A 14,207-nucleotide genomic window follows, 5' to 3' on the forward strand; every position below is an offset into this window, starting at 1 on the left:
GAATATAATCAGTCTGATTTCAGTGTTGACCAGCTGGCGATGCCCATGTGTAGTCTTCTCTTGTGTTGTTGGAAGAGGGTGTTTGCTATGACCAGTGCATTGCCTTGGCAAAACTCTATTAGCCTTTGCCCTGCTTGATTCTGTTCTCCAAGGCCAAATTTGCCTGTTGCTCCAGGTGTTTTTTTACTTCCTTCTTTTGCATTCCAGTCCCCTATAATGAAAAGGACATCTTTTTTGGGTGTTTGTTCTAGAAGGTCTTGTAGGTCTTCATAGAACTGTTCAACTTCAGCTTCTTCAGCATTACTGGTTGGGGCATAGACTTGGATTAACGTGATATTGAATGGTTTGCCTTGGAAACGAACAGAGATCATTCTGTCATTTTTGAGATTGTATCCAAGTACTACATTCGGGACTCCTTGTTGATTGTGCTGGCTACTCCATTTCTTCTGAGGGATTCCTGCCCACAGTAGTAGATACAATGGTCATGTGAGTTAAATTCACCCATTCCAGTCCATTTTAGTTTGCTGATTCCTAGAATGTTGATGTTCATTCTTGCCATCTCCTGTTTGACCACTTCCAATTTGCCTTGATTCATGGACCTGACATTCCAGGTTCCTATGCAATATTGCTCTTTAGAGCATCGGACCTTGCTTCTATCACCAGTCACATTCACAACTGGGTATTGTTTTTGCTTTGGCTCCATCCCTTCATTCTTTCTGGAGTTATTTCTCCACTGATCTCCAGTAGCATATTGGGCACCTATCGACCTGGGGAGTTCCTCTTTCAGTGTCCTGTCATTTTGCCTTTTCATACTGTTCATGGGGTTCTCAAGGCAAGAATACTGAAGTGGTTTGCCATTCCCTTCTCCAGTGAACCCCCTTTCGTCAGAACTCTCCACCATGACCTCTCCGTCTTGGGTGGGCGTACACAGCATGGTTCATAGTTTCATTGAGTTAGACAAGGCTGTGGTCCATGTGATCAGATTGATTAGTTTTCTGTGATTGTGGCTTTCATTCTCACAGAAGCAGAAGATATTAAGAAGAGGTGGCAAGAACACACAGAAGAACTATACAAAAAAGATCTTCATGACCCAGATAATCACGATGGTGTGATCACTCACCTAGAGCCAGACATCCTTGAATGTGAAGTTAAGTGGGCCTTAGGAAACATCACTACAAACAAAGCTAGTGGAGGTGATGGAATTCCAGCTGAGCTATTTCAAATCCTAAAAGATGATGCTGTGAAAGTGCTGCACTCAATATGCCAGCAAGTTTGGAAAACTCAGCGGTGGCCACAGGACTGGAAAAGGTCAGTTTTCATTCCAATCCCAAAGAAAGCCAATGCCAAAGAATGTGCAAACTACTGCACAATTGCACTTATCTCACACGCTAGCAAAGTAATGCTCAAAATCCTCCAAGCCAGGCTTCAACAGTATGTGAACTGTGAACTTACAGATGTTCAAGCTGGATTTAGAAAAGTCAGAGGAACCAGAGATCAAATTGCCAACATCCACTGGATCATGGAAAAAGCATGAGAGTTCCAGAAAAACATCTATTTCTGCTTTATTGACTATGCCAACGCCTTTGGCTGTGTGGATCACAACAAACTGGAAATTTCTGAAAGAGATGGCAATACCAGACCATCTGACCTGCCTCCTAAGAAATCTGCATGCAAGTCAAGAAGCAACAATTAGAATTGGACATGGAACAACAGACTGGTTCCAAATATGAAAAGGAGTAAGACAAGACTGTATATTGTCACCCTGCTTATTTAACTTATATGCAGAGTACACCATGAGAAATGCTGGGCTGGAGGAAGCACAAGCTGGAATCAAGATTGCTGGGAGAAATATCAATAACCTCATATATACAGATGGCACCACCCTTATGGCAGAAAGTGAAGAACTAAAGAGCCTCTGGATGAAAGTGAAAGAGGAGAGTGAAGAATTTGGCTTAAAACTCAACATGCAGAAAACTAAGATCATGACATCTGGTCCAATCACTTCACAGCAAATAGATGGGGAAGCAATGGAAATGGTGACAGACTTCACTTTTTTTTTTTTTTTTTTTGCTCCAAAATCACTGCGTGACTACAGCCATGAAATTAAGACACTTCCTCCTTAGAAGAAAAGTCATGACCAAACTAGACATCATATTAAAATACAGAGACGTTACTTTGCCAACAAAGGTCTGTCTAGTCAAAACTTTGCTTTTTCCAGTAGTCATGTATGGATGTGAGAGTTGGATTATAAAGAAAGCTGAGTGCCTAAGAATTGATGCTTTTGAACTGTGGTGTTAGAGAAGACTCTTGAGAGTCCCTTGGACTGCAAGGAGATCCAACCAGTCCATCCTAAAGGAAATCCATCCTGGATATTCATTGGAAGGACTGATGCTGAGGCTGAAACTCCTATACTTTGGCCACCTGATGTGAAGAACTGACTCATTTGAAAAGACCCTGATGCTGGGAAAGATTGAAGGCAGGAGGAGAAGGGGATGACAGAGGATGAGATGGTTGAATGGCATCACTGACTCAATGGACATGAGTTGGAGAAAACTCTGGGAGTTGGTGATGGACAGGGAAGCCTCATGTACTGCAGTTCATGGGGTTGCAAAGAGTCAGACATGACTGAGCGGCTGAACTGAAGGATTAGAAGTGTCTATGTTGGCAGAAGATACCATGTGGAGTTTTTGGTAAGCTCTGATGGGAAGGTCACAACTTATACCAGAACTCAGATTCTGCAACAAGTCATGCCACATGCAGTGGAGAATATACTCAAAAGTATATTTTTAAAGTATTAAAAAAAAACAGCTCCTGGTATGCTACTGTATCCTGATAGAGATGGAATACCCAGCCATAGGACATCAAGTGACCATACAGCCAGAATTGCTCATCATGAACTGAGTTCTGTCTGATCCTCCAAGGTATAAGCATGGGCAGGCCCAGTAACAAGATGGCAGTTTTACAGACAAGCAGGAAGGGAGTGTTTAAGCACCTTGTATTGCTGACCTTGCTCACAGTGCCAGTTGTTTTGCTGTATCTCACTGTGGGCACTGTTCACTGAACTCATGGTAGGCAAGGTGTGAGCTAAGAGGCTGGAAGAAAATGCAAGCAGCCATAAGAACTGCAGACCATTTCTTCTCTTCTGCCTGGCACAGCAGCCGTAGCAGCAGACATAACGCAACATAACCACACACATCCGTGACCAAGCGAGTACCTTGTGACATGCATGCACAGTGCTATAAGTGATCTCAGCTGTTACATAATCATTATCTACAAAACGTGGGGCAAGAGCGAGAGGCTGTGGGATGAGAGAGCCTGACCACACCATTTTGGCAAATTTGCTCTTTCCCTGCACACCTGCACAATCAACTAGAGCAGCCCCTCCATGATATCCACCACTGCTGCACTAGCATCTTTCACTCACCTTGTACCTGTGGCCTCATAGGGAATCTTTTTTGACAAGCTGACTGAGAAGAAAATACCCAAGCATGATTTATAGATTGGTGGGCTTGGTGTGTGAGTATCAACAAGGGAAGCAATTCCAGTCTGAAAAAGTAATGATGATCAGGAATGAGGGTCTGGATCATATCACCAGGCAATCCACCAAGACCCTAAGAGTGATTGGGATCTATAATTGATAGTGGAAGAACAAGGTGGTCATTTGCAGCTTTGAGACCAACTGCAATGTGGGAGTATAGTTTGCCGTGAGTTTCCCCTAGGAAGAGAGACCCACCAGACCCCTGGAAGAGCTGATCCTGGATCTTATATAAAGCAGATCTGGGAGGCACAAGGAGTGAACTCTGGTGGATGCTGCAATGCCCTGCCCAGAGTTTCCTTTAGCAATAAAGACCTTACTACTTCAGTTGTTAGGAATGCTGCCATCAGAGAGCCCTTGGCTGCTAGCCCCATTCAGGCATTGCATCAGCTGAGAATTGTCTTGTTCAAGATCACACTGTATTCTCAGCATGTCCCACATGCTAGTGGCTCATTGATGCTGTGTATAAAGACCTGGTCTTCTTGCCTCACTTGAGATGGCCTTTAAATTTCATCCTATCTTCAGAATTCCTTATAGGATATGCTGAGGCATTGTATCAATAGTGCACTGACATTTGACTTTTTCCTCTTTTCATTCCTTCTTATTTTCTCCCTTTTCTTTCTTAAATGTTTATCCCAGGAGCTCTCACCAATAAACCTATACTAATCTTTGCCTTAGAGTCGGTTTCCCGGGGATCCAATCTGTGACAGTGATTCATGCATCTCTCTCTCTCTTTTCATACATCCCCAAATCAAGAGTAATATCTGTTGTTTAATACCGTGAAATATTCTTTAGCCTCTATATGCAACAGTTGCAAACAGTGCATTCATTTTTATTACATTTTTATGTAGATTTTTATTACATTCATTTTTGCAACCACAAAGCAATAAACAAATACAAGCCAGAAAATGGACACAATTGGGATATGAAAGTTTGTAAGCAAAAACCTATGGAATTCATATATCTGAGAAGAAGGCTCTGATAAGTTAGCTTGTTTTTTCTTTCTTAGGTGGTTCACTGCTAAAATCTTCCCTGTGATCCGAAATAACGTCTGTCTCTTATGTCAGCAGTGGCATAACCCACAAATCTTCTTGGCATTTGGACACAGTTGCCTATTGTTTAGAGGAGACAGGGAAACAGATGTGGAGAAGCATTTTCCTGAAGCCTGAAAGTGTTAGTCAAAGCACAGATGTTTGGGCTTATAAGCTGCACTGTACCACCGATGAGCACCAGATCCCATGTGACACAGGCACCCACATGTTCTTTAATAAGTGTGTGGTGTGTGATATGCAAGACCCTTGAAAGCATGGGGTTTTTAGGGGGGGGCTTGTGTCTAGCTCTTGGGATAGCACTGAGGCTAAGATAGAAATGGGTAACATTCCTAGATGTTTTGGAAAATTAAGTAGTCTTATAGCCAGTTTTAACCCACTCCAATATTCTTGCCTGGAGAATCCCATGGACAGAGGGGCCTGTGGGGCTACAGTACATAGGGTTGCACAGAGTCAGACTGGGTGGTTAAACAACAAAAATTTATTTCTCACAGTTCTGGAGCCTGGGATGTCCAAGATTAGCTGCTGGCAAATTTAGTTTCCATGAGAGCTTTCCTCCTGGCTTGTGGATAGCTGCCCTCTCACTTTGACTTCTCATAGCCTTTTCTTGGTGTGTGTGTGTAGAGAGCAAGTGAGCTTTCTCATATCCCTTCTTATAAGGACACTAATCTTGTAGGATAAGGGATCCATCCTTATGGACTCATCTGTTGTTCAGTCACCAGGTTGTATCTGACTCTTCAAGACCCCATGGACTGTAGCATGCCAGACTTCTCTGTCCCTCACCATCTCCCAGAGTTTACCCAAATTCATGTTCAGTGAATTGATGATGCCATCCAATCATCTCATCCTCTGTCGCCCTCTTCTCCTTCTGACTTCAATCTTTACCAACATCAGGGTGTTTTCCAATGAGTCGACTGTTCGCATCAGGTGGCAAAAGTATTGGAGCTTCAATTTAGAGGACCTATTTCCAAATACAGCCACACTGGGGGTAAGGCTTTCAAAGTCTACATTTTGGGGAGACACACATTCAGCCTATAAAAGTCCTTGAGGTTTTTTTTTTTTTGTACAGAATTGGAGTCTTATTCTATGTTCAGTTTCAGACCCTGGTTTTATTAAATGTAATTTTTCTAGTTGTACCACAAGCAACAATGTTTCAGCGAGTTTATGTATTTTGCCTATAGCTAATTCAGCCAAGGACTACTAGCTCAGATGTTCTCTGATTACTCCTGAAAGGGAGTATGCCTTGGGCATTCACACGTCCTTCCATATTGCCATTAATGACTGGGATTGTTTTTATTTTTTATAATGATTGTATTTATTTGGGTTTGGCTGTGCCGAGTCTTCGTTGCTCTGTGGGTTTTCTCTAGTTGTGGGGAGCAGCGGCTACTCTCTAGTTGCAGCGCATGGCCTTCTCCTGGTGGTAGCTTCTCTTGTTGCTGAGCATGCGCTCTAGGGCACAGGCTTCCTACAGTTGTGGCACATGGGCTCAGTGGGTGCGGTTCCCCGGCTCTAGAGCACAAGCTCAATAGTTGTGGCTTATGGGATTTATTGCTCCACAGCATGTGGGATCTTCCTGAATCAGAGATCAAACCCATGTCTCTGCATTGGCAGGCGGATGCTTTACCACTGTGCTTTACCAGGAAAACCCTGTGGTTTTCTTTTTAACCTTGGCTTTTCAGGATTTGTCCCTGGGTCACAGTAACTTGGGGTTGCAAAGAGTCAGACACGACTTGGCAACTGAACAACAGAGTAAACTATCGTTCAGTCAGTGTTTGGTCAGAGGTTGTGTTTCAGCTCCTTGTGTCTGTAAGACCTTTGCCAGGTGTTTAGGGGTCTGTGTATAGCTAAGTGAATCCTTTTTCAATGGAAAGAAAAGAAGGCACAATGTAAGAGCTGTGAGTTAAGTTTTATTCAGTGTTTTACTGAGGTCTGTATCCCAGGAAATAGTCTCTCTGTAGCTCTGAGAGGTCAGCTCTGAAGAGGTAGGCACAGAAGCCAGAATATATATGATTTTGACTAAGGAAAGTTATGACCAACCTAGACAGCATATTCAAAAGCAGAGACATTACTTTGCCAACAAAGGTCCGTCTAGTCAAGGCTATAGTTTTTCCAGTCGTCATGTATGGATCTGAGAGTTGGACTGTGAAGAAAGCTGAGTGCCTAAGAATTGATGCTTTTGAACCGTGGTGTTGGAGAAGACTCTTAAGAGTCCCCTGGACTGCAAGGAGATCCAACCAGTCCATCCTAAAGGAGATCAGTCCTGGGTGTTCATTGGAAGGACTGATGTTGAAGCTGAAACTCCAATACTTTGGCCATCTGATGCAAACAGCTGATTCATTTGAAAAGACCCTGATGCGATTCGTTTCATATATGATATTATACATGTTTCAATGCCATTCTCCCAAATCATCCCACCCTCTCCCTCTCCCACAGAGTCCAAAAGACTGTTCTATACATCTGTGTCTCTTTTGCTGTCTTGCATACAGGGCTATCATTACCATCTTTCTAAATTCCATATATATGCATTAGTATAAATGAATTGCCAGTCCAGGTTCGATGCATGATACTGGATGCTTGGGGCTGGTGCACTGGGACGACCCAGAGGTGATACGGGGAAGGAGGAGGGAGGGGGTTCAGGATGGGGAATACGTGTATACCTGTGGCAGATTCATGTTGATGTATGGCAAAACCAATACAATATTGTAAAGTAATTAACCTCCAATTAAAATAAATAAATTTATATTAAAAAAAAAAAGAAAAGACCCTGATGCTGGGAAAGATTGAGGGCAGGAGGAGAAGGGGACGACAGAGGATAAGATGGTTGGATGGCATCACCGACTCAGTGGACATGAGTTTGGGTAGGCTCTGGGAGTTGTTGATGGACAGGGAGGCCTGGCGTGCTGCAGTTCATGGGGTCGCAGAGTCAAACACGACTGAGCCACTGAACTGAACTGAACTGAGGGAATATGTACAGTCAAGCATACATTTCAGTAAAAGCTTACTGCTAATCATGAGGGCTTCTCTGGTGGCTCAGATGGTAAAGTATCTGTCAGCAGTGTGGGAGACCTGGGTTCGATCCTTGGGTTGGGAAGATCCCCTGGAGATGGCAACCCACTCCAGTACTCTTGCCTGGAAAAGTCCATGAACGGAGGAGCCTGGTAGGCTACAGTCCATGGGATCACAAAGAGTCAGACAAGACTGAGCAACTTCACTGGAGAGTCATGAGGAACAGGTATCTCAGTTAATGATTTTAATTTTTTTTTAATGTATGAGAAGATGTAAGAATCTGGGTTGATTCAACATCTTCCATGATATCTAGCTATCTCGGGGGCCTGTTTTTCCAAAGTACAGAGTGCCTCATCCTGTTTTTCATCCTGAATTCTTTCCAGGGTGTACTGTTGGTCAGCAATGGCAGTGACTTATGACTTAAACCTTGTAGAAACAAATAATGGGCAACAAATTCTTTGTTTTTCTTTGTTTTATACCCTTCAAGCCTGTTCCATGCCTTCCTCTGATTCTAAGTGGATGCAGCCTAGCATATGTACACAGTCTTCCTGACCTCCACAATTGTGGGTGATTCCAGGAGGGCTCTGATTGGTTGTCCTTCCCTGGTTTCTCTTCAGTAAACTTGTGACTGTTCTGACATTTTCCTTGTGTTAGTGCTACCAGCGTCTTCTTAATTATCCTCCACCACAGTCTCCATTGTTTTTGACAATGTTTATAAGCGTGGAATTTTCTACTACCTTTTCCACCCCTTCCCAGCATCATCTCACAGAGCAGGAGTATCACTCAAGTAAAAGCAGGTCCCTGCCTTCAGCTCTCCTGCAGTGATTCAGGCTCTTCCCAGGAGAAAAGGCAGGCTTTGAGGATGAAGAATTGTATAGCTCTGCCTGAGGGCATTGACTTCGCTTTGTCTCAGGGACAGCCCTGAGTGCTTGACACTGACCAGGTGTTGCTGGTCCACGGTGCTTTCAATTCTGTGGTAAAGGGAACAAGGCTCTGGTTTTAGTTTGTTTCTGGGAATACCCCCTCTTGATCTTTTTCTGCTAATCAACCAGCATTTGGGAGTTGATGGACTCAAAATAGAATGAATCTCATTGTTGTGTACAACGGAAAACTCCCTTCCTCTCCAGAATAAGCCCATTTGTTTTGTATTTATGGAGGTTTACCCCATTGGAGTAGGGAAGAGATGTCGAACTTCTACCTGATTTGTGAACTGGTTCATTGTTTCTTCGGATGCTAAGGTTTGCTTTTAGAGGTGCCATTTGTATTTTATCTTTCTGTTTTTAAAGGATGGTGAAAGTTTCATCTGTTCCTAAGGAAAAGTCTTCTGGAGCACATTCTGGAAAAATGGTCTGATTACAGCTATGAACTTATGACTAAGGGAAAAAAATAAGATGAAATGAAACTCTTTTGAAATTCCAAAACTAGTTCTTTTTGCATATGCAGTTAAGAGAAACCTTGCTTGATAAAATACCTTTTTAATTCTGACCCTAAGAGAACATAAATATTTTGCCCCACCTCATGATCCATTCCTGCCCTCCTCAGTTCTGTTCTATGCCCTAGGAGGGCAATCCTTCTGGATTATATCCTCAGGCTTAGTTTTTGGTTGGAGTCTCTTTGGGTTTGACCAATGAAGTACACTGACAGAACTTTGGAGGGCAGAGAGAGAAGACAACATATTTCTTTCTTGCTCCCTCCCCGATTTGGGCTGTGTTAAAAAAACAGTGATTACCAAGAACTTTATTGTTAGTAATGGGCCAAGACTTCATCTCCTGCCAGAAGGTAACTTTTCTATAGCTATAGCTCCCACCAGGCTCCAGTTTTTTTTTTTTTAAAGCTTTTGCCTGTTTAGGCCTTGGGTAACTGCTTCCTGCTATTGCTGCTGCTGCTGCTGCTGCTGCTGCTGCTAAGTTGCTTCAGTCATGTCCGACTCTGTGCGACCCCATAGACGGCAGCCCACCAGGCTCCCCCATCCCTGGGATTCTCCAGGCAAGAACACTGGAGTGGGTTGCCATTTCCTTCTCCAATGTATGAAAGTGAAAAGTGAAAGTAAAGTTGCTCAGTCGTGTCCGACTCTTAGCAACCCCATAGACTGTAGCCTACCAGGCTCCTCCGTCCATGGAATTTTCCAGGCAAGAGTACTGGAGTGGGGTGCCATTGCCTTCTCTGCCTGCTATTGCTAGTCTCTGAGTATCTCAAAGCAGAGACATTACTTTGCCAACAAAGGTCCATCTAGTCAAGGCTATGTTTTTTTCAGTGGTCATGTATGGATGTGAGAGTTGGACTGTGAAGAAAGCTGAGTGCTGAAGAACTGATGCTTTTGAACTGTGGTGTTGGAGAAGACTCTTGAGAATCCCTTGGACTGCAAGGAGATCCAACCGGTCCATTCTAAAGGAGATCAGCCCTGGGTGTTCTCTGAAAGGACCGATGCTAAAGCTGAAACTCCAGTACTTTGGCCACCTCATATGAAGAGTTGACTCATTGGAAAAGACTCTAATGCTGGGAGGGATTGGAGGCAGGAGGAGAAGGGGATGACAGAGGATGAGATGGCTGGATGGCATCACCGACTCGATGGACGTGAGTTTGAGTGAACTCCGAGAGTTGGTGATGGACAGGGAGGCCTGGCGTGCTGCGATTCATGGGGTCGCAAAGAGTCTGACACGACTGAGCGACCGAACTTAACTGAACTAGGTATCTCAAAATCCCTAATTTGGTCTCTTAATCTTGCACGTATCTCTTTGAATAGTCCCTACATTCAAGTTTCTTGAACCAGCCGAGTTGGATTCTTTTTCCTGCTGGGAATCTATGCTGATAAAGATGTGCTGATGTAGGGCCTAGATCTATTGCTGCTATTTTGTTTCCATCAGAGTGGTCAGCTCAAGGGTGAAGCTTATATGTAAGTAAGAGCATGAAGAGAATATTAATCAAATTGTACTTGAAGCCATATATCTTCTGAATACAACTTATTGAAATAAGAACAGGTAGATACTTCTTTAATATGATAAAAATATATATGAACTTCTAACAAGAAGTTCTTCATGCTTGAGGAATAAATACTAGAAGCATTCCCATAAAAATCAGGAAGAAGACAAGGCTGTTATTTTTCACACAATTATTTAATTAATTAATTAATTTAAATTGGAAGATAACTGCACTATTGTGATGGTTTTTGCCATACATGAATTGGCTTCAGGTATACACATTCACAGAATTAAACACAGTATTTATGTTGGAAAGGAGGCAAGATTACCATTACTGCAAATGAAACAAACCTGACAGAATCAATTAAAAACTATTTGAAACATTAGGAACTCCATAAAGAGGCTGGTTATAAAATCATTATGCAAAAAACAATCACTTTCATATATAAAAATAATAAACAGTACATGTAAGATAAATATTCAATTTGTAATAATCAGGAAAGGTAAGCTACTTAAGAATAAACTTTAAAAATATGCAAAATATATTCATTCACACAAATATTTACTGATGAACTACAGTGTGTAAAGCATTGTTCTAAGAGTCATTTTTTAATGATATTTATATTGAAAAGGAGGCAAGATTATCATTACTGCAAATGAAACAAAGCTGAATCAATTAAAAACTATTTGAAACTTTAGAAATTTCATAGAGGTTGCTTATAAAATCATTAAGCAAAAAAACAACCACTTTCATATATAAAAATAAACAGCATGTAAGATGTTCAATTTCTAACAATCATGAGGAAAGATAAGCTACTTAAGAATAAACTTTAAAAACACGCAAAATATATTCATTCACATAAGTATTTACTGATAAACTAGTGTGCCAAACAATGTGTTATGTTTTTTATCATATTTATATTGAAAAGGCAAGATTATCATTAATGCAAATGCAACAAAGCTGAGAGACTCAATTAAAAACTATTTGAAACTAAAAACGTCACAAAGAGGTTGCTTATAAAATCACTATGCAAAAAACATCAGTTTCATATATAAAAATAAACAGAGCCTGTAAGATATTCAATTTCTAATAATCATGAAGAAAGATGAGCTACTTAAGAATAAACTTTAAAAATATGCAAAATATATTCATTCACAGAAGTACTTAGTGATAGCCTACAGTGTGCCAAGCAATGTTCTACTTTTTTTGTTTACAGTTTTTAATTTGTAAAAAACACATTTCAAAATAAAAACAAAATCCCACATCATACAAATGTTTATAATAATTAATTTATCTAAGCAACACACATACATGTTCAGTTGTAAAATGTTAACTAAATTTCTGTGACATATATGCTTTTTTAAATACCAAGAACGTTACAGAGTTAACAAGAGTCCTATGGATAATCTAGTAGTCAATGTGTTTTTCTTAAGTCTTCACTTTAACGCTGTTATTTCAGCACAGGTAAGCAGTCTTTCATATGCTGGAACACTGGAATCTTCGCTTGCTACCGTATCAGCTGCCTTGCAAACAAGAAGCCAACCATTTAAAAAATGTTTTAAGTGAACAACTTGCGGACCCCAGGATGACCTGAAGAATGCACAATTATGAGCATCTGCAACCATCTCAACTGTGGCAGAAGACTGTTTATGCCGTTTCTGAAACGAGATCTCAAACCAACATAGTTGAAAATAAACGATGTTAACAAAAAAGTGGCATATGCACAATTTCTCCACCAACGTGTGTGTGAACCATTTAGTTAACTTTTCCACCTGAAAGAATGTAACAGAAAACTGGACAACATGTTTCACAATCTCATTAATATTCACAATTAAAGCGGCTACAACTCAGCACACTGCATCTCCAATGCTGCCCGGAGCCAGTTTATACTTAAATTACGTTCTTTACCCCAAGTGAACGTTTGTCCACAATCACTGGCCAGTGTACATATGAACGAAAATTTCTAGATTTGGGGAGAAACATGCTGCTCTGATCACCTTACTTTGCTTCTTCTGCTCCTTGACTCAGGCTTGCAAACCTTTTCATGTTACTCTTTTTTTGTGTGAGTTTTCTTGCCTGTGGGGGTGGGGGTTTGGGCCTGCTGACCCTGCGCACTTGAAGAAGCTGCCTGCTGTGCTGCTCTCTGCTTTAATATTATCCAATCAAATGCGTAGTCATATTGGTAATTCAGGGTCCTGAAAAGAGTGCGGAAAAGCTGCCTCAGGTAGTTGTAATCCGGGGCTTCCTCAAAGCACAGACCACGACAATAGTTTAAATATGTAGCAAATTCTGTGGGAAATCCATTACATAAAGCTTCAACAGATGTGGCCATCTTTTTTTCGCAAATCTTTTCGTATTTTTGCTTCATTGTTACAGCCTTTATTCCTTGCCACGGCAGGCTGCTTTTAGCAAAATACATCAAAACATATCCTAATGATTCCATGTCATCTCGGCGACTCTGTTCAATACCAAGATGTGAATTGAGGCTAGTATACCGAGCAGTGCCAGTGAGACTTTTATTTTCTTTGTATGGTATGTGTTGCTTTGTCCTGCTGTCTCTGTACCTTTTGGCCAAACCAAAATCAACAAGGAATACCTGGTTTGAGCTTAAGGAAGCTGGGTCCTGAGAAGTACTATCAGTCATGCACCTTTTCCTCTTTCCTGCTTGACATTCTACACACACATTACAGCGAGGCCCAGCACCCATTAGGAAGTTATCTGGTTTAATATCTCTGTGTATAAAATCCTTTGTATGCAAATATTCGAGTCTACTGATCATCTGGTCAGCTAACATGAGTACAGTTTTCACTGTGAACCGTCTTGAACAGAAATTGAAGAGGTCTTCGAGGCTAGGGCCAAGAAGATCCATGACTAGCACATTATAGTCCTTTTCCTGACCATACCACCATACGCGGGGAATGCCAATCCCACCCTGAAGAAGCTTATAGAGTCTGCTCTCATACAGTAACTGGGGCTGCCTCGCTTTCTGAGGTTCTAGCTTCACTGCCACTTCCTCACCATTGGTGATATTGATCGCCAAATAGACTTTCCCGAAGGAGCCAGACCCGATCTTTCTTACCAGCTTATACTTCCCTCCAGCAATGAATTCGGACCTGGAGCCACTGCTGCTCGCCATTCTGTGAGACAAAGATGGAGGCTGGGGCTAAACCCGGATACCTCTAAGGGGAGGATAGAGGCCTCGAGGGCTCATCCACCGAGCAAAGCAGCGGAAGGCGGAAGGCGGCAGGAAACAGAAACCGCTGGCTGTTTCTCGGGGTTACAGGCCCCAAAATCAGCCAAGCAGAACGGGATCACTGCTGCCGCCAGTTTCTTTTGGCCAAGCCGCTGATGGTTTGAGGGGGTTCTCGAGGTTACTAGGTTTCTCGTGGTCGCCACCTCTGCCTTACTTTCTCGGTGAAAAAGTGGAGCACTGAGTTAGGGCCGTGAAACCGCTGCCACCAGCTCGAAGGACCTCCATTACACCACAAACGCCACCATCTTGTTAGTCCGGCACCAGCCAACACAAAATGTCTCCAACTCCCGGAAGCCTATTATTCAGCGTGGAGCATTCTGGGAAAGGAATCTGGGCGTCTTATATTTTTAACGTACAAATTCTGCTGGGAAAATAAATGAAGGGAAATAACTAGAAAAACTGGGTTCCCAAGTGGAAAAAATATTCGCTTCCCCAGAAACTTATC

At 42.1% G+C, this 14,207-nt stretch overlaps 2 protein-coding genes across 2 annotated transcripts in view; one reads left to right on the forward strand and one right to left on the reverse strand.

Annotated features, from left to right (window-relative positions):
* ARMCX4 (armadillo repeat containing X-linked 4) overlaps positions 1-12,221 on the forward strand; it is a 32,030-nt gene extending 19,809 nt beyond the window's left edge. The window contains exon 7 of the transcript XR_011446247.1: positions 11,969-12,221. The gene's annotated coding sequence lies outside the window, so the exon portion shown is untranslated. The remainder of the gene's footprint in view (positions 1-11,968) is intronic.
* A 335-nt stretch (positions 12,222-12,556) lies between these two features.
* Positions 12,557-13,645, reverse strand: LOC138930880 (casein kinase I-like). The gene is made up of 2 exons (XM_070291269.1): positions 13,193-13,645; positions 12,557-13,105 (listed from the first exon to the last, which is right to left on the reverse strand). Exons 1-2 carry the CDS (start codon positions 13,643-13,645, stop codon positions 12,557-12,559), a joined length of 1,002 nt encoding a protein of 333 aa, XP_070147370.1.
* Positions 13,646-14,207: the final 562 nt, after the last annotated feature.

Source organism: Ovis canadensis, chromosome X, assembly GCF_042477335.2.
Source record: "Ovis canadensis isolate MfBH-ARS-UI-01 breed Bighorn chromosome X, ARS-UI_OviCan_v2, whole genome shotgun sequence".
Taxonomy (NCBI): Eukaryota; Metazoa; Chordata; class Mammalia; order Artiodactyla; family Bovidae; genus Ovis; species Ovis canadensis.

Coding starts and splice junctions, on each gene's coding strand:
- LOC138930880 (XM_070291269.1), bottom strand. CDS start 13,645: ATGGCGAGCAGCAGTGGCTCCAGGTCCGAATTCATTGCTGGAGGGAAG. Junction 13,106..13,192: donor GTGCTGGGCCTCGCTGTAAT/GTGTGTGTAGAA, acceptor AGCTCAAACCAG/GTATTCCTTGTTGATTTTGG.